Here is an 18,509-nt window from a genome sequence, read left to right on the forward strand (position 1 = left end):
TTGTCTCACCTGGCTGGCCTGGCAGACCTGGATCTCCTTTGCGCCCTCCTGCACCATCAAAGCCAGGGAGTCCATTGTGTCCCGGATCTCCTGGAGGGCCAATTGGACCTATAGGGAAAAAAATAGGATCTTCAAATATGGGTATAATAATTCCATAACCAGACAGATCTAGGAAACCTAAGGTTGTTTAGTGTCACTAAATTCATAGTCCAGTCTTGTCTTTAATCCAGATACCCAAAGGAATATCTCAAGCCTGGGACAAAAGAAGCAGACAAGTATTTAGCTTCAGTTTTAAATAATAGATTTGTCTCTGCAGAGATTACCATAATATGGCACTTGTGTTCTCTTTGCCTCAGAACAAAATCGGAGTATAAGGCCCAACTTTTGTTATCTGTCCCACCATAGGTAAGGCTGTTACTGCCTGGTACACTTAGTTTATGGAAAGACTAACAACCTTAATAAGTGAGAAAGACTGAACTTAGTTTCTAGCTTTCTTATATAATCAAAATTGGCTACAAGCATAGAGTCAAATGGCCAACTAGACGGGAGTTAGTTTGAAAATCATGAGGCCTCACAGTGGGGAGCTGATGGCTGATCAAATTAGCTTCTATCCTTCTGGTGGTTGGGATAGAGAAAGCACCAGATCTTAAATGCGTATTAATTTCATTACAAAGTTTTTAATAACATTAACCTAGTCATTCAAGTTAGAATAGCTAGCGGAATTGGCTAGAAGAGATTAGACTGGGCTTAAAGGAAATTAGGACTTGAGAAATTAACACTTCAAAGAAAAAAGAAAATAGGATCTGTGGTGGTCTGGTATTCTACTAGTTGTTGAGACTCCTCTTCTCAAAGACAAACCATGACAAGTGAAAGGAGAACTAGTGAAATGCTCCCAAATAGATAAGGCTTAGAAAGATGATCTGCAAAGGTACCTGGTAGGCCTTGAGGTCCTGGTAGTCCAGGCAGACCTTTTAATCCAGGCTGGCCTGGGATCCCTGGTGGACCAACATCTCCTTTGATTATAATACTCTGTCCTGAAGGACCAGGTAATCCAGGGGGACCTAAGAGGCAAAACATACAAATTGGAAGGTAGGAAAGAGAAAGGCCAGAAGTGTCCTAAGATCAGAATAAAAATTGGTGCAAAAGAAACAAGTTAAATTTGTTGAAATGTGGCCATGTCCAATAGAAATCTGTTTAGGAAAGCCATCATCTTACCCAGAAGACTAAAAAAATAATTTCCTTTGAGTCAGTGGAAAAATTAGGCTTATTGTCCCTACTTTCAAGACTTGAAGCATGACTTGGTTACTAGAAAGTCTAATCCATTACAAATCTGTGAACACTGATGTCAGGGGAAGATAATTCTATTTCCTGAGAAGTCCATTCTGATTCTAACATCAGTTGCAGTTCTTGTTGTTATGCTTATCAAGTGTCCCACTGAACTAGTAAGGGAATTTAGCAGATGTCCTATTTCAGTTTATAGGAAACTTCTGTAAGTCTCCAGCAAAAAGAACTATTTTCATATTAAAAATATTTTCAATTAAAAATGACTTGCTCTTATAATCTGTTCAACCGAATATGGGAAAGTTAGTATAAAATCTAATAAAAATCTTAATAAGCATTCTTGTTAGTCCTGCATCCATCTTAAACTTAAAAGAACTGATCTCAGTATTTCCTTAGTAAAACAGAGAGGTTGAGAGACCAGTAAATAGAGGGAGAGTTTTGCCCACTTGCTCTCAGTTGTTGGGGATTGAGACTCTAAGAGTTTAGGTCAAAGACAGAATGCAAACTTTCAAGTTCTTCAATGTGTCCAAGAATCAGGTATAACTAGCTCCTGGAGTAATTCTTACCTGGGGGGCCAACAAGTCCTGGATCCCCCTCAGGGCCAGTTGAACCAGGTACTCCACTGGGTCCCTTCATGCCTGAAAAGAAGGTACATACAATGGCACTGCAAAGCAACAGGGCCATAGCATTTTCCCAGTCAAATCAGAAAATGGGTATCTTATCCCAAAGGAGTTTAATATAAAAACATCCCTTCAAATACCTGGAAATCCTGGAACACCAGGGAGACCAGGATCTCCTTTCATTCCATTGAGACCTGGTCGGCCAGGATTACCCTGAATAAATAAAATCATTAATTTTAGAAAAGAACTGAAGGGGGAGGGAGTGAGGTTATACAGTATTCATATTCACTGATAGTACTTGCTCTACGGTCAAACTTCTAGGATTCAAATCCCAGTTTTGCCCCTTACTAGCTTGTGTGACCTTGAGTTGATTATTTATCTTTGATATATAGTTTTCTCGCCTCTAGCATTAAGAAAATAATAGTATCTACGTCATGGTTTTTTTGTGTGAGATTAAATGAGTTAGCTCATATAAAGTACTTAAAAAACTGATTGGCATTTAGTGTGTACATAATAAATGGCAGCTATTATTTTATTATCATGAACAAAGGCACTTTTTTAAGTGTAGCACTAAAGTTATAAATGCTTGGGTGAGAATCACATATACAGGAATGATAAAGTCTGCGAGGCTTAGCAAAAAATATAGCAGGGCCTATTAATTAATTGGGTTTGAGGGCCAGGGAAACTATGGGAAAAAGAAGAGTTGAGAATAAGTCTAGAATGTACCTAAAGGAAGAATAAATGAGGGACAATGAAATTTTTATCAGCAGGACTGAAAAAGCGGCAAACCCGGAACATATTCCAACATGTAAGAAATGGCTAAAAAAGGAGGGCATGTTAGAAAGACCGGATCCAGCTTGAAGAAGTTTCCAAATCCATGATAATTAGAGCATCGGAATAGATGACAGTTTAAAAAATTATAAAGTCATTTAAAAAAGAGAATCTGAGTCCATACTAATAATAAATAGATAATACACAGAAGAGAAGGGAGGCTTTGCTTACCAAAGGGCTAACTGGCAAATGTGAACATAGTGCGAGAGTTCGAAAATCATCATTTGCCACTGTTCACTATATTCAACCATTATATTGATTGGCTGAGGCAAAAATCATAAATAGATATTAAATATATGGGGAAATCTTGATGAGTAGTATATTTGCATGATCTTAATGTGCCTTTCCATAGCTTTGCTTATTAGTTACAAGGGGGAAGAATAGTAACCATGCAGTGGAGAAACCAGGTAACAACTTGTTGGAATGATCAAAATTAAGATCACCAATGAGGGGCAGATGAACACTGTAGGCCTAAACATCTGATGGAGGACACAATATCATTCATATAGTGTGGGGATGCATAATTAGAATGAAGAAATAGCAGACAAAAGAAGGAACATTCTGTCTTAAAAAATGGTAGGCTAGGGCACCCAGGTGGCTCAGTCTGTTAAGCACCCAACTCTTGATTTTGGCTCAGATCATGATGTCAGGGTTGTGAGATGAATCCCATGTCAGGCTCCACACTCAACACAGAGTCTTCTTGGGATTCTCTCTCTCCCTTTGCCCCTCCCCCACCAAATAAATACATAAATCTTAAAAAAATAAAAATAAAATAAAAATGGGAAGGGGCTACATTTCTTCAACTATGTCAAGATTATGAAATTTAAAAAATTGCTTAGTAACTGATTCAGACTGAGAGAGCATAAAGAGCATAAATATGACAGTTAACTGCAATGCATAATTTGGTCTACACTGGAGGAAAACAATACTATCAAGGACAATTACTAGGTTAACCAATGCAATTAGAATATGGAAAGTAGAAATAGAAGTTTATGTTAATGTTCAGTTTCCTGAAGTTGATAACTGTTGTGTTATTATATAAAAGAATATCTTTAATTTTAGGAAATCTCATGCAGTGAAGTACTTAGTGCTAAAAAGGCATAATAGTTACAACTTATTCTTAAATGTTTCATATATATATTTTATATATATATATAATTATATATACACACATAACATATGGGGCAAAACATTAACAACTAGCCCATCTGGGTAAATGATACATGAAAGGTTTTGGGCTTTTTTTTTTTTTTTTACATTCTTGGAATTTTTCTATGTTTGTTATTTCCATTAAAAATGTGCAAATGTAAGAACTAACTTGCACAAAAGGAAATGAACAGAACTTGATAATACTAGATTTGCAAAATATTGCTATCAGGCAGTAGTCTTGAATCAGGCATAGAGACATATGAACTGGAAGCACCTGGGAAATGAATGAGGAGGGAGTAAATAGAGAATGAATAAAGAGAAGACTCGAATTTTAAGAGTATGTGTCTAGAATAATGATGACATGAGGAAAAAAAAGTTAGTTGTTGGAAAGCTTTAAGGACTACTGTTTTAGGTTTTTTTTTTCTTTTTTTTCTGCAATAAAGCAGTCATCAGAGTTAAAAGATTGAGACCAGGTTGTGTTGGTTGCAATATCTAACAACAATCTTCCTGAATGAATACAAGAAGTGTTAATGATCTATAAAGAAGCATGGGACTTTCTGGGTCACTCAAACCAATGTGGAAAGTACATGAATACAAATGTGGGGATACGTTATTCCATTTTTACAGGTGAAGACAGAAACCTAAACTGTCTATCTGTGTTCCTCATAGACACAAAAGTAGAAGTGTGCAGGGGAGCTGAAATTTGACCCTAACTCTATCTAATTTCAAAGTCTAAAACATCCCCACTCAACTATAATTACTTCCCTATGGTCTCATCCACATGTAATGTTCTGATATATGCATCTTCTTTTATGAATTTGCTTTCACTGAAATGAAGGGTTCTCAAACCTAAGTAACATACATATCAATGACTCCAGGTAAAATATCTTCTGAGGAACCCTTTAACTATAAAGCAGCTAAGTCCCTTCAGTTGAAAGAAGATAGAAAATTTGCCTTTCTTTTATTTTGTAATTCACTAGGAGGCATGCATAGAGCCTTGACCAGTAAATACTAATAAAAATAATGTAGCTTAGAATTCTCATTTTGAATGAAAATGCCCACACTCCTTTCTCATCAAATTTCTACTCCCATTTCCTACCTGGAGTCCTGGTGGTCCTTGGTCTCCTTTCAAACCAGGCAAACCAGGTTGCCCAGGTTGGCCTGGGTTTCCTCTCTCTCCCTTAATACCTCCATTTCCAGGGAGACCCCGGGGACCTTCTGGACCTGGTAGACCTTGACAGTGCACAACAAATGGCCATATTTCAGTATAGCATAAGAGTAGTATAAAAACCCTGGCTTCTAAAATATCAGTCTTCTAAATCCTATTAGTTTACAGGATAAAATCCAGAGTATATCAAAACATACAGACCTATTTTGACTCTCTAATATAAATTGCGATAGGTTCTTTTTGTTATCAACACTGGTCTGTAGTCCCTTTTAGTTTACATTTTATTATACATTAAATTGAATAAGCTCATATTTAAAGACAGAACTCAGGACATTAAAATAAAGACTGCTTCTGTGATCCCTAAAGGGTTTCGGTTACGTGAAAAGAAACAAACACTATACATAGGGCACTGTTCTCAAACTGATCAAAATCCCCCGGAGAGTTTGTTAAAACAGACTCCTGGGCTTACCCAGGAATTCTGGATTCAGAAAGGCTGGGAGGGGCCCACAAAAGTGCATTCTAATAAGTGCCCTGTAACTAAAGCTGCTGGTTCCAGATCACACCTTAAGAATCACTACTGTAGGGCAATCAGGGATTCAAGTCATTTGTCACACTGTGATTAACAGTAGATTGCTTTACTTATAAGTAATTATTTTGTAAGTAGTATTTGTAAGTAGTTTCATTCAGCTTTTATTACTACGCAATTAAGACAGTTACTTAAGCAAGCTGTTTAATTTCATTTTAGTGACATGCTTACTAATATATGGTAACATTTTAGTGTCAGAAATTTATTAATTCAATATAGTACTTTTGAATTTATTTTAAACATGTTTTCATATTCTTTGCATTTTAAATATTTCTGAAGAAAAATTCTGCATATGTCTTGGGAATAAATGAAATTATTTAAAATTGGTTTTGCTAAGCTCTTTTCCTTATACTGTTTTAACTTTTCATTCTAAATAAAGATATCAGGTCTATTAAATAACCAAAAAGATCTTATCAGTGGCCACATCTTTTGTCGCTAGGTGGGAAATAGCTGTTATTTGCTTGCTAAGCAGTAACTGAAGTTAAGACCAACTAGTTCTGCCTTAAGAAACTAAGTATGAAGCACTAAATGATGAACAGGCAACACTTAGCACCTATACATTTTCTTCTTTGGTAATCTTAGTTTTTTATTGGTTTCAACAAAAAAGGGAAGGTATGTAGTGATTACTTTTGAAGGAAATATCATAGGCAAATGAATTTAGAATACTTGAGTTCATGCTTACCTACGGACAGAGGGTCATTTTTCTGATCTGATAAAATTCAGACTTTAGTTCCCTTCCAATACTCTTAAGACTTGAATCAATGACTAATGCTAACAAGGCAGCATGGCATATGGATTAAGAATGCTGGACTCTGGAGCTGGAATGTTGGGTTAGAATCCCAGCTTCTATAATTATTAGTTGTTAGACCTAAGGAAGTTTAATAATCTCCTTGGCCTCAATTTCCTCTTCTTTAAAATGGAAATAAGAGGGGTGCCTGGGTGGCTCAGTCATTACACATGCATCTGCTTTGGTTCAGGTCATGATCCCAGAGTCCTGGGATAGAGCCCCACATCAGGCTCCCTGCTCTGCGGGAAGCCTTCTTCTCCCTCTCCCACTCCCCCTACTTGTGTCCCCTCTCTCGCTCTCTTTCTCTCTCTCTATATCAAATAAACAAATAAAATCTTTAAAAAAATAAAATGGAGATAAGAGTAGTACCTACTTCATCAGGTTGATCCAAGGATTAAATAAGATAGTATGTATAAATTACTTAAAATGGTGCCTGGTACACAGTAAGAATTATGTAAGAGGTTTTTACAAATTATTATTCCTACTATTACCTTCATTACTAGTAAAACTGAAAGTAAGAACATATCTTTAAAATATGAGCCCATTTTAAAACTTTCAGCTATTTCTATGTGATTTCATAATATAACACTATTCATCTGGCATATGAGAAAGAGGAAGCAGGTCCACAACAATACAACAATTGTTTTATCTTTAAACAGTTTAAATTATATAGCCACCCAGGGCCAGCAACCAGGCAGAAACACTTAGAAATTCCCTTTCCAATCACGAAGGGTTGGAGTACTTTGCACTAAAATAAACAAAGAAGAGCAACTGCTGGGTTCACACCCTCAGACAGGGTTTTCTAAGCAAAGTTATTAGTTTCATCGATAATGTATAATTTGGACTCAAAACCCGGTAGTAAACTGTCTTTCTGGGAAAAAAATTTAAACTACCTCTTAAGCAGCCTAACAATGAGGAAGTAGGATTAAGATCGGGGAAAAAGGAAATCTTTTATGATCCTCTTCCCCAGTCTGAAAAGTTATCAGAATATTTGAAAAACAAAAACAAAAACAAAAAACAATTAGGCATGTTATGGTCATTGCTCTTTCTGCAATTAAAAGAAAATACTGGATAATTTACATGTTATTAATTCAGACCTGCCATTCTGGAGTCCCTCAAATTTAATGTTTGTTAATTATATAAGGGACATATATATTTTATTTTTAATAGTACTCAATAGTAACCCTCTTTCATTTTTTAAAAGAGCCACATAGACACGTATCAGGAGCAACGTCATGCGACAAAAATCAGTATGTAGAGGTTACAGATACACCAGATGCCTGTCTAAAAATCTTAATGCAGTCTTAAAGATAATATAACTATTTAAAATTCACCATGTTTTCACATATGGATTACTGATTATAAAAAATTCAAACTACAAAGACCTAGTGTCATTTCAAACTTGATTATAAACAAGTCACATTACCTTCACCAATATGTTAAATACCAGAGCAGGTAGTATTTGAGGATAACAGCCCTCTTCAATGACTTCTGAGTTACAGCAAAAAAAAGTGCATTTCTCTTATCATACATATAAAACATTAAAAAAAAAAGAATTGACCAGTGAAGAGTCTAACCTTGAAAACCTGGGAAGATCAGAGTTCACCAAAGCCCAAAGATCGATGTTAGCAGTATCAGACATCACACAGTACAAAATAAGATTATGAGTTAGAAGTGGTTCACATTATAGCACAAGTTAAACAATAATCCTCTTTGCCAGCATTTCTCATACCTACAGCGTAATCAGTATGCAAACAGAACCATACAGAAGTATAGAGAGTCCAACATTTTCAAATAGAGCTTATTACAGGAAATAATCCAAAAAATGGAAAACACTACTAAAGATATCATGTTAACCCTGCTACTGTGGCTTTCCAAAAGTTAGCATTGCAAGCATTAAAGCTGGTAAGACAGTACCATTTCGCTGATTGCCTTCCATTCCCTTCACAAAGGGATAATTTTGGATAAATGCTTACATTTATCTTGGCCTCTGTCCTCCTTTAGTAAAAACCCAAGGTATAAATTTCTTGGTATGTTCAGACTGCCTCAAAAAGGTACACTTAACTTTAAAGGACTCGTTAGACAAAAATACAAAGATCACAGGTGACTAAATAGAGAAATTAAAATAAAAGTACGCAATGGCCATTACCAACTGTACTTTTATTTGCCTTCTTTAAAAATCATTCTATGAAGCCACATTCTGATTTTTTTTCATAATTCATCAAGAAGTTTTATTCTGTGAATTACTACTTACAACAAGTTATTTAAAGAGAAAGAGCCAATATGTATTCGTTCACCACTGAATGTTAAAATAAAGAGCCAAATTTTCCAAAATTGTGAAGACCATCAGTGAATGGGTACATTAAAAATATTTTGACATGCAATATCCTACCCCAAACCACAGAAAATATCACATTTACCTTATTCAATGCCCATATTAAATCAGGCTATTAACTATTAAAAGAAGGATCATTAAATAAAAAGATAAAAAGCCTATAAATAGGACAACTCTTGGTTAATGTTAATTAACTATAAACACAATTTCCTTTCCTTAGAAGTCTTGCTATGATTTATAAACACCGAGCTTAGCAGAGAGAATAAACTGTGCTAGAGCATTGAATCCTAGGAATTAGAAAACCTAGGGTCTGTTCTTGATTCTACTATTTACGTCTATGGGACTGAAGACAATACAGTCTCTCTGAGCTTGTTTTCTCACCCACATAATGGGAACAGTGTTATCTGCCATAACCTCCCTCACAGAGTTGTTTTAAAGATCAAATTCCATTTAAAAAATAAAGACCTGATATCGGCCATGTGCAAGGTGCTACAGGGAACACAAAGATTAGCTACACCCTAACTCTGCCTTCAAAGAGCTTTTAATAAAAGTACATTGTATGATGTAAATGGTGGCACATTACATAAATATAAAAGATTATTATCACTGCCAGGTAATAAAACTTTTACAGCATTTGATAATTTGAAATTCAGAAGGCTAAAAATCGGGTTCTGTTTGTTTAAATGGTTTCTAAACCACCTACAGCAAACTGACTCAAGACCACAGTTTGAGAGTCTGGCCACATAATTAAATAAAACAGAATTCCTACCTAAGATAATTCTGAATTTGATTAGACATTTTATATATGTATTTGCTATAGAAGGACCAATAACAAGAATGCTTAGAAAAATGTCACTGAAATATGTATTTTGGTCTGAGTAAGTAACAAAGAAAACTTCCGATCACATCATAGCAAAACTTCTAAGATCTTAATTTCTAAGAGATAAAATTTTAATGAGTTATATGCCAAGTCAATTTTGTACATGAAGCTCTTGATCTATTATTTCTCAAATGACCTAACAGAGTTTAACTGAAAAAAAAAAAAACCTAGTCTTATTCTTAAGTGGTAATAAATAAGATAAGCTGATGAACTGATCGGCAAATTTTATTTTATTAACTTACTTTTATTTAAATTCAATTAGTCAGCATATAGTACCATCATTAGTTTCCAATGTAGTGTTAAATGATTCATCATTTGTGTATAACACACAGAGCTCATCAATTTTAATTTTATTTTTTATAAACATATATTTTTATCCCCAGGGGTACAGGTCTGTGAATCGCCAGGTTTACACACTTCACAGCACTCACCATAGCACATACCCTCCCCAATATCCATAACCCCACCCCCCCTCTCCCAACCCCCTCCCCCCATCAACCCTCAGTTTGTTTTGTGAGATTAAGAGTCACTTATGGTTTGTCTCCCTCCCAATCCCATCTTGTTTCATTTACTCTTCTCCTACCCCCTTAACCCCCCATGTTGCATCTCCTCTACCTCATATCAGGGAGATCATATGATAGTTGTCTTTCTCCGATTGACTTATTTCGCTAAGCATGATACCCTCTAGTTCCATCAGAGCTCATCAATTTTAAATCCAGTTTCCACTGTTGTAAAGAGAACACTGTAGATACCAGTTTCCAATAACTATGTAATTTACAGTACATCTGGTAAATAAGAGGTCAAGTTGGTTTTAAAGTGATATGGCTACTTCCCTGTTTCTTCTTTGAATATATTCTAGTGCCTCAGAAGAAAGCAATCTTCTAGCCAACACTAAAATCTGGAAGTGATCAAAAGCAGACAACTTCTATGCAAGTCAGTCAGGGGAGTACTCAAAATTACTTCAATGTATGCCCTAAGTTTTCTTTTTATCATGGTGATAGTTAAATAGTATGCACTTGTCTTAATCTTTTTGATGACATCCATTTCGGAAAAACACAAGAAGCAGTTAATAGGGATTGATAGAACTTATGCGGTAACAGAAAACAAGAGTGGAGGCAAAGTCCAGTCTGCTATAACTAAGAATCTAATAAAATGGCAAAAGGAGCTCTGCTTCATCACTTATTATATTTATAACTAGAGTAAGAAGCCAGATCATAAGCATTGAGCCATACAACTGCCTTTGTTGGAGGATGATATATGCTACTAGCAAAACAGACATTTAACAGAGCACTGGCAAGCCCTAAGTCAGATTCCCAGCTATGCCAGTGACAAACAGTATGACCTTGGGCAAGCTTCTTAACATCTTTGGGCCTCAGTTTTCTCATATGCGATGCAGATTCTCTCCTTGACTAAACTTTAGGCAGGCTCTTCTGAGCCTTATTCTCAACCTTATTCTCCTCTGAGCCTTATTCTCATCCTTGGGCCCTATTACTTGGTATGCTGAAGTCTACTTTTAGCGAGAATCCTTTAGCAAGTCAGTTTATGGATAATCCCCCCCACTGCTGATACCTGATGAAGTCCCTTATCCCCCAATCTTGATGTCTAAGTCTTTGGCCTGACTTTAGCAAGAATTCTATTAGGCCAGTTTAGCAAGAACCTACCTACCCTTAACGTTTCATGTTAATAACTTTTGATCCCCTGACTCCCTCACTCTGCTGGTTGACTATAAATCCCCATTTATCCTTGTTTTATTCAGTTGAGCTCAGTTTCTTTTGCAACTGTCTCTCCCCTACTACAATAGTCTTAAATAAAACCTGTCTTGCCATCTTTAACAAGTGTCTGGTGAGTAATATATCTTAAGTATAAAACTTGGGTCTCTTCTAGATCAGATACTCTATGGCTCTATGAAATTATGCATTTGTGGAAGGATTGAAGTAGTAAGTAGGAGTAAGTAACTAGTGAATCTGTTCAGATAGAGATAGATGGCTTCCTAAAAAGAATCTTTAAAAATCATGAGCTTTAATTCATAAAAGAATATTTCCTGCCATTCTCTACAGTCAGAACTCAAGAATATACCTTTTTGCCATTTTAGTTCCTCCTTAGAAATTTGAAAAGATCTATTTATCTTGAAGTAATAAACACATTCAACTATTTGTGGTTCCCTTTACTCCTAATTAAGTTAACATCTTTCACTGTGAATCAGCAATTTTCCATTGGACAGCTCCTGGTAACTGTTCTTTGGTGTGTAATGTTTATATGCATACGATTCAAACAAGAGTAAAAGGCTTCTAATCTGTGTTGGTTGTATGGAATTTTTTTTTACTGTACCTATTACTTCATTTTCATAGCAGGGGAATTTAGAACTTTGTGACAACCCAAAATATGAAGATGGGATGGTCTGAAAAATTATAAGAGTTGTGGCAAGTCAAGAATTGCATATTTACAGGGTCTGATAATAGATATTATTATTTAAAAAAGAATGCCTTTTCAAGGATATTGAGAAAGGGGAACCCTCTCACACTGTTGGTGGGAATGCAAACTGGTGCAACCATTGTGGAAAAAAAACAGTACAGAGGTTCCTCAAAAATTAAAACTAGAACTATCCTATGATTCAGCAATTGCACTACTAGGTATTTACCTAAAGAATACAAAAATACTAATTCAAAGGAATACATGCACCTTGATGTTTATAGGAGCATTATCTACAGTAGCCAGATTATGGATAGAGCCCAAATGTCCACAGACTGATGTGTGGATAAAGAAGAGTAGTACACACACACACACACACACACACACACACACACACAATTACTGAGCCAAAGAAAAGAAGGAAATCTTGCCATTTGCAATGGTATGGATGGAACTACAGAGTATTATGCTAAGTGAAATAAGTCAGTGAGAGAAAGACAAATACCATATGACCTCTCTCGTATGTGGAATTTAAGAAACAAAACAAATGAGCACAGGGAAAAAAAGAGAGACAAACCAAGAGACAGACTCTTAATTATAGAGAACAAACTGATGTTTTGTGAAACAGTAGATAGGGATTAAAGAGTACACTTCTTGTGATTAGCACTGGCTATTATTTGTTAAGTGCTGAATCACTAAATTATAATTGAAACTAATTTACACTCTATGTTAACTAACTAGAATTTAAAGAAAAAGTTAAAAAAAGATTGCCTTTTTGAAGGATAGTTTGATTTCTTTTTTTTTTAGGATAGTTTGATTTCATTTACATTAATAGATATAAAACAAAAATAAGAAATATACTATACTCTGAAGGCAAAGCTAAAATATACAATACACTTTTGGGTACTATAAGTGTTTGACTAAAAATGACAAAAAATATGAATTTTAAAATGTTAAATTAGTTTTCCTAACTAGGTAATTTGGGGTTATTCCAATAGAAATATTGGGCTCTACAGTTTTTTCAACTTTCAGAGATAGACCAACATGTAAGAACTGAACTGGCATATATGCTCTTAAAATACAGGCAAGCACTTGAAAATATTGGTAGATATATATATATATGGAGAGAGAGAGGAATTACATACTGAATTACATACATATACCACATATACATATATGTATACATATCTATGTATATATGTATAACTATATATACACACATATACATACATATGTGTGTGTGTGTGTGTGTGTGTGTGTATACGTACATATATTTAAGAAAAGTTTTAAAGTTCATGCAGTTACTACTTTGGAGTTAAGGAGCTAACCTGGAGGACCTGGATAAGGGATCAAAGTTCACCAAGGCCCAATGTCATCATTAACAAAAAGGAAAAATATCAAAATTGTTAGCAATATCAAGAAACTAAAGCATTACTCTAACTTCTTTCAAGTTAAACTTTAATTCAATAAAAGAATACTCTGGAAGTTCACATTCATGCACCTGTAGATAAACCAAATTATTACCACTTAGCATCAGCACTAAAATAAAGATAGCACATGTGACATATTTGAAAGGCAAAAAAAAAAAAAGTTTTATAATAATCATTACCATGAGCTCAAAAATAATTAACTCTAAGATCAACTTGGTTTAAAACTACATTTTAATTTGTAGTTTATGAACAAACTGAGAAGTCACAAACTACTCATCAGGTAGATGTTCTTCTTCCTGCTATTTAGAAACAGTAAATTTTTTAAAAGCACCTTTGTGACTAATGACTTTATGTTGACAAATTTCACAAAAATGTTCTACAGTGAGCTCCATTACCAGTAAAGGACAAATAATCAGAGTGCCAAGTATAAAAAATGATAACAGTTTGGTTTATTTTGTAATTATTGCATGCATAACATTGCAAGCATAACATGCATAACAAATTATGTTTGCACGCATGCAAACATAACATGCATAACAAGCAAGACATTGGTGTCAATTCTTGACATGCAAGGGTTAATACGGCTGAGGTGGTTTTCACTGGTTTTCTTCAATAGTAAAACAAGGTAAAACTATGAACACCCTCTATAAACAGCCAACTCAGATAGGATAAAATCTGGTTTTGAAAATGATCCTCTGAACAAAGTATGTTATCCCATTTTATTTATGTTTTCAGAGCATATCTTATTAAAATTAACTCCAATCACTTCAGAGTTTATGGTAATTTAAATGGAGATTTTTATTTTTAAATACATTTTAAAAATGAGTCAGAGACTTTCAAAGGCTAAAAGGGTAAATGTTTTGTTTCTTTTTAAGTTTAGATTTCTCTTATTATTTTAAGTCAATGAGGGCCAAGTTTTTAATTTCTCAAAATATAAAAACTGAATATTAAGTCCCAAAAGTCTGTTAATAATCTGTCACCAGTGCTGGGCTCAGCAACATTAATCCCTGATGAAAACAAGCATTTCCAAACAGCAAAATGAAGTGACAAAGCACATACACAAAATGAAAAGTGAACACTGGATGCAAAATTGAGACTAAAAGAGCCGTTAACACAAGACAAATGAGGTAGAGACATGAAGCTGGTATGAAGAGATCGCTATTCAATTTAATCATGCTGTGATGTTGAAGATAAATTTGATTGCCTAGTTCCCAGAGAAGATAAAATTTTTTTTATTGTGTTTGGTGACATTTGCTGATCATATGACAGAACCATAGCAATACTTTTGGTATGGACCACAAGCATCTATGGGGTGATCACTAAAATGATTTCTGTGATGACATGCTGGGAAGCTCACATTAAAAATGCAGATGGCATTTTGCTGCCAGGTTATCAGTATAGTTTAATGTTTAATAAAAAGACTAATAAATCCACTATTTCCTTTTTTCCTCCAAGTGGTTTGTTTTAGCAACTTTAAGTAAATGATGAAATACATTACTGGAAAGAATTATTAGATGCCACAGAAATGGATGGAGCTAGGTATAAAATAAGTTATTTGTTAGTAAGGAGTTCTTATAGAGTCTAAAGTCCTAAAGACTGAATAACCTGCCAGCAAAATGAAATAAATTAACGAATATACAGACCATTACCCTACCACTCATGTACATACCTGGTCTCCCAGGAGGACCCTGGGGCCCAGAGTTGCCTTTAGGGCCTTCCAGAGCTGGACCTGGAGAACCAGGAGGGCCTGGGGGACCCTGCACACCAGGGAAACCCTGAAAGCCTGGTTCTCCCTTTGGACCAGGAAGGCCAGGGTTTCCTGGAATGCCAGGTAATCCTCCATCACCCTTTTGACCTATGAAAGCAAAGTGACATTAAGAAACACATTAAATGATACTGCCTGTAATAGGCTTGCCTGTGAGGCTAAATCTATTCATTCTTATTAGAACAAGTGATGGGATTTGCCAGGATCAGTTCTATCTCCCACCAAATCCCTCACCCGTCCAAAAAACCCATTTCTTTTATGAAATATATTCAACTGTTATCAGAAATATTTATTAGAGTATGTACAGAAATATAAAAACAATAATAGCTTGGATTCTGAAAGATATCCTTTGTATTAGGACACAGAGCAATGATCATGTGACTGATAGCTGCAAGAAAATAAAAAACAAAAAAATAGAAAGGTTTAAAGTATTGGCATGAACAGGTTAGAGATGGCTGGAGGAAATTCCTTAAACATATGTTTTGAGGCTAACTTTGAGACTAATGAAGATATGGATCTTCAATGGTTACTGTGTGTCCCTGAAGACAATTGTATTCAAGATTCAGAATCCTAACCCAAACTATTCTCAACATTTTTTCTATACCACCAACATGCCTGAAAGCAATGTAACAGTAGCACATTAAAGTAATGATTTTGACATTGGGATCTTGGGAAGGATATAGGAATTTCTAGGCAATATGTTTGTAGTTTGAAAAAAAACTTCCATAGAGTAGCTAATGGGCATTCCAGAACATAAACAAGCATATCTGTACACACATTTAGTCATTCAATTAATGCTCTGGTGCTTACAACGAAAGTTAGAACAAGAGATTGAACAAAGATGTGTATGAGCATATACCCACCCAAAACACAAGATGCATATTAATACAAAGTTTTCCATTTTTATTACTGGTACAGATTTCTATAGTGTTTCCTAGTATTACCTTGGTTTTGTTTCCATGAGGAGAAAAGAGTGTTTTGTTTTGTTTTGATTTGTTTTGTTTTCTGGCTGAAAGACTTAAAAACAATTAGTGAAATCTACAACTTTCTACAAATTTGCTTTCTTTATCATTTCCTCAGCATTTACTTATGAAATCAACGAAGGGACATTTATATGTAAATTTATTTAAGAATGCATTTTTATATAGCACAACTCTTTCTATTAAATTGTTAATTAAGAACTGCTTTAAGCTATAACTTTAGCTTTGAGTTTTCTGGGTTGTATGTGCATTTTGTAACAGTAAATGGTGGAGATGGAAAAATAAATGTACTGGAACACATACTCGTTATATGGACTGATCTAGTATGTTTTATTAAAGTTTACCAGAAAGTCCTGGGAGTCCAGGGGGTCCTGGGATTCCAAAGCCCGGCTGACCTGTCAGAGCATAAACCAAAAATCTCAAATAGATAATAATAAATGAAACAAGGACAAATTATTTTGGATCATTCAGTTGTTTACTGAGTGTTACAATGTTATACAAAAGATGCAGGAGATTTGTTTCCAACATGGAACCATAATTCTATCATGAGAAAACTATAAAAACATATTCTACTTGTGATAAGCATTAAATACATCTTTGTATAAATGGAATATAGATTTCATAGTGAAACAAAGTCATGTAGAAAAGATAAAAGCAGCTGGGTAACTTCACATGAAAAACTGGGCAAGAAAGGATATAGAGTTTTCTATAAGAAAGAGGTATCCTGATTGATAAACGTGAAGTAATATTCTTAGTATAGATTGCAAGAAGATACATAGGAAGGGAAAAGTGTGTAGTAGCTTAGAGGTTAAGAAGATGTAATTTCATTGTGGGTAAAAAAGGGCAAAAGTTAAAGAAGACAAGGAAGAAATTAGAAAATTAGGAACAATAAAAAAATAGAGCACCTGGTTCGCCCTTCTGTCCAGCTGGTCCAGGAATACCATCTTGACCTGGGTTGCCTTTTTCACCTGGAGGACCTGGTGGCCCAGGACGACCTCCACCACCTAAAAGCACAGGGTATAGAAGGTTATACCTATCCTCCCAATTCCCTTTCCTTCTATATTCCCCATTCTTTCCACACTAGCCTCAAATAGTTCTGTTCAAATGACACAAAGTACCTCTGAGACACCCCTTTAAATCACAAAATGAATGCTGAACACTGAAAAGAAATAAAATAAAATAAAATGGAAAAAATAAAACACAAAATCTTTTGAAAAAGAAGCACATAAGAAATAAAGGCTGATAAGAATAAGGAAGAAATTTATTATAAACTCAGTATCCAAAAACTTTCAGTTTCTCATTTTAATCTAGCTTTAGAGTATGAAGGACTGTAAGATGTGGAGGTGGAATGGGGTGCTATTACAGGCCTCATATATGGGGCCAGAGAAGTGACTTGCTTTAGAATTCAGTGAATTACTTTGCTATACTTTGCTATTCTGAAAAACACCAGACCTTCCACTAATTGCAGGATACTTGAAATAACTCTCCCTGGGAGGAACCCCCAAATAAGGCTCCAAAGTAATAATTTTAAGTAACTTTTATTAAGAGTTGTTCACTTCAGAGGCGCCTGGGTGGCTCAGTCGGTTGGGCATTTGTCTTCAGCTCAGGTCATGATCCCAGGGTGCTGGGGTTGAGCCCCATGTCAGTGGGCCCCTGCTCAGTGGAGAGTCTGCTTCTCCCTCTCCCACTCCCCCTGCTTGTGTTCTTGCTCTCACTATCTCTCTCTGTGTCAAATAAGTAAATAAAATCTTAAGGAAAAAAAAAAGAGTTGCTCACTTTGTACATAACAAGTAGAACTAAGTGAATGATCATCATGTTTCCTTGTCTTAAAAATGTTCACGGCTCCCAGAAATGATTTGACTTTCCCAAACTGAGTATGAGCCTTAGTTTTACAACTAATCCTTAGGTTTTATACTTACCTACAGGACCAGGTTCTCCTGGAAGGCCAGGGTTCCCAGGAGGACCATTAATACCTTTTGCTCCAGGAAGTCCTGGGGTTCCTAGAATAAAGAGTTCAATTTAATAATGAAATAAAAACTGCACTGTTTTAAGAATTACAACTCAAAATTACAATTTATAGTGTTAGCACAGAAACGGTGAAGAATGGGGGAAAAAGCAAGGAAGATACTGGTATTTGCTGAACATTTTTAAGGGTAATTTTAAGTTTAAAAGTGATTTATCCACAGGCTGGCATTATGATATATTCATAATAAAAATAATCACCACAATACTACACTGGTAGAACTGGTAGGATTCCATTGTGTGGATATACCAAGTTTTTAATTCAT

At 35.2% G+C, this 18,509-nt stretch overlaps 1 protein-coding gene across 4 annotated transcripts in view; it reads right to left on the reverse strand.

The window, feature by feature from the left end:
• COL4A5 (collagen type IV alpha 5 chain) overlaps positions 1 to 18,509 on the reverse strand; it is a 231,314-nt gene that overhangs the window by 15,811 nt on the left and 196,994 nt on the right. Inside the window, exons 38-48 of one of the 4 annotated variants that reach the window (XM_047715735.1) lie at positions 18,141 to 18,221; positions 17,127 to 17,225; positions 16,566 to 16,616; positions 15,146 to 15,331; positions 13,375 to 13,383; positions 8,000 to 8,008; positions 4,981 to 5,114; positions 2,042 to 2,114; positions 1,848 to 1,919; positions 933 to 1,061; positions 10 to 108 (exon numbers count right to left, since the gene is read on the reverse strand). In XM_047715735.1, coding sequence (XP_047571691.1) covers positions 10 to 108; positions 933 to 1,061; positions 1,848 to 1,919; positions 2,042 to 2,114; positions 4,981 to 5,114; positions 8,000 to 8,008; positions 13,375 to 13,383; positions 15,146 to 15,331; positions 16,566 to 16,616; positions 17,127 to 17,225; positions 18,141 to 18,221 — 942 coding nt within the window. Of the gene's footprint in view, positions 1 to 9; positions 109 to 932; positions 1,062 to 1,847; positions 1,920 to 2,041; positions 2,115 to 4,980; positions 5,122 to 7,999; positions 8,009 to 13,374; positions 13,384 to 15,143; positions 15,332 to 16,565; positions 16,617 to 17,126; positions 17,226 to 18,140; positions 18,222 to 18,509 lie in introns of all 4 variants that reach the window. The other 3 variants (XM_047715736.1, XM_047715737.1, XM_047715739.1) reach the window with 3 other exon arrangements.

The sequence above is a fragment of the Lutra lutra genome, chromosome X, assembly GCF_902655055.1.
Source record: "Lutra lutra chromosome X, mLutLut1.2, whole genome shotgun sequence".
NCBI classification, from domain to species: Eukaryota; Metazoa; Chordata; class Mammalia; order Carnivora; family Mustelidae; genus Lutra; species Lutra lutra.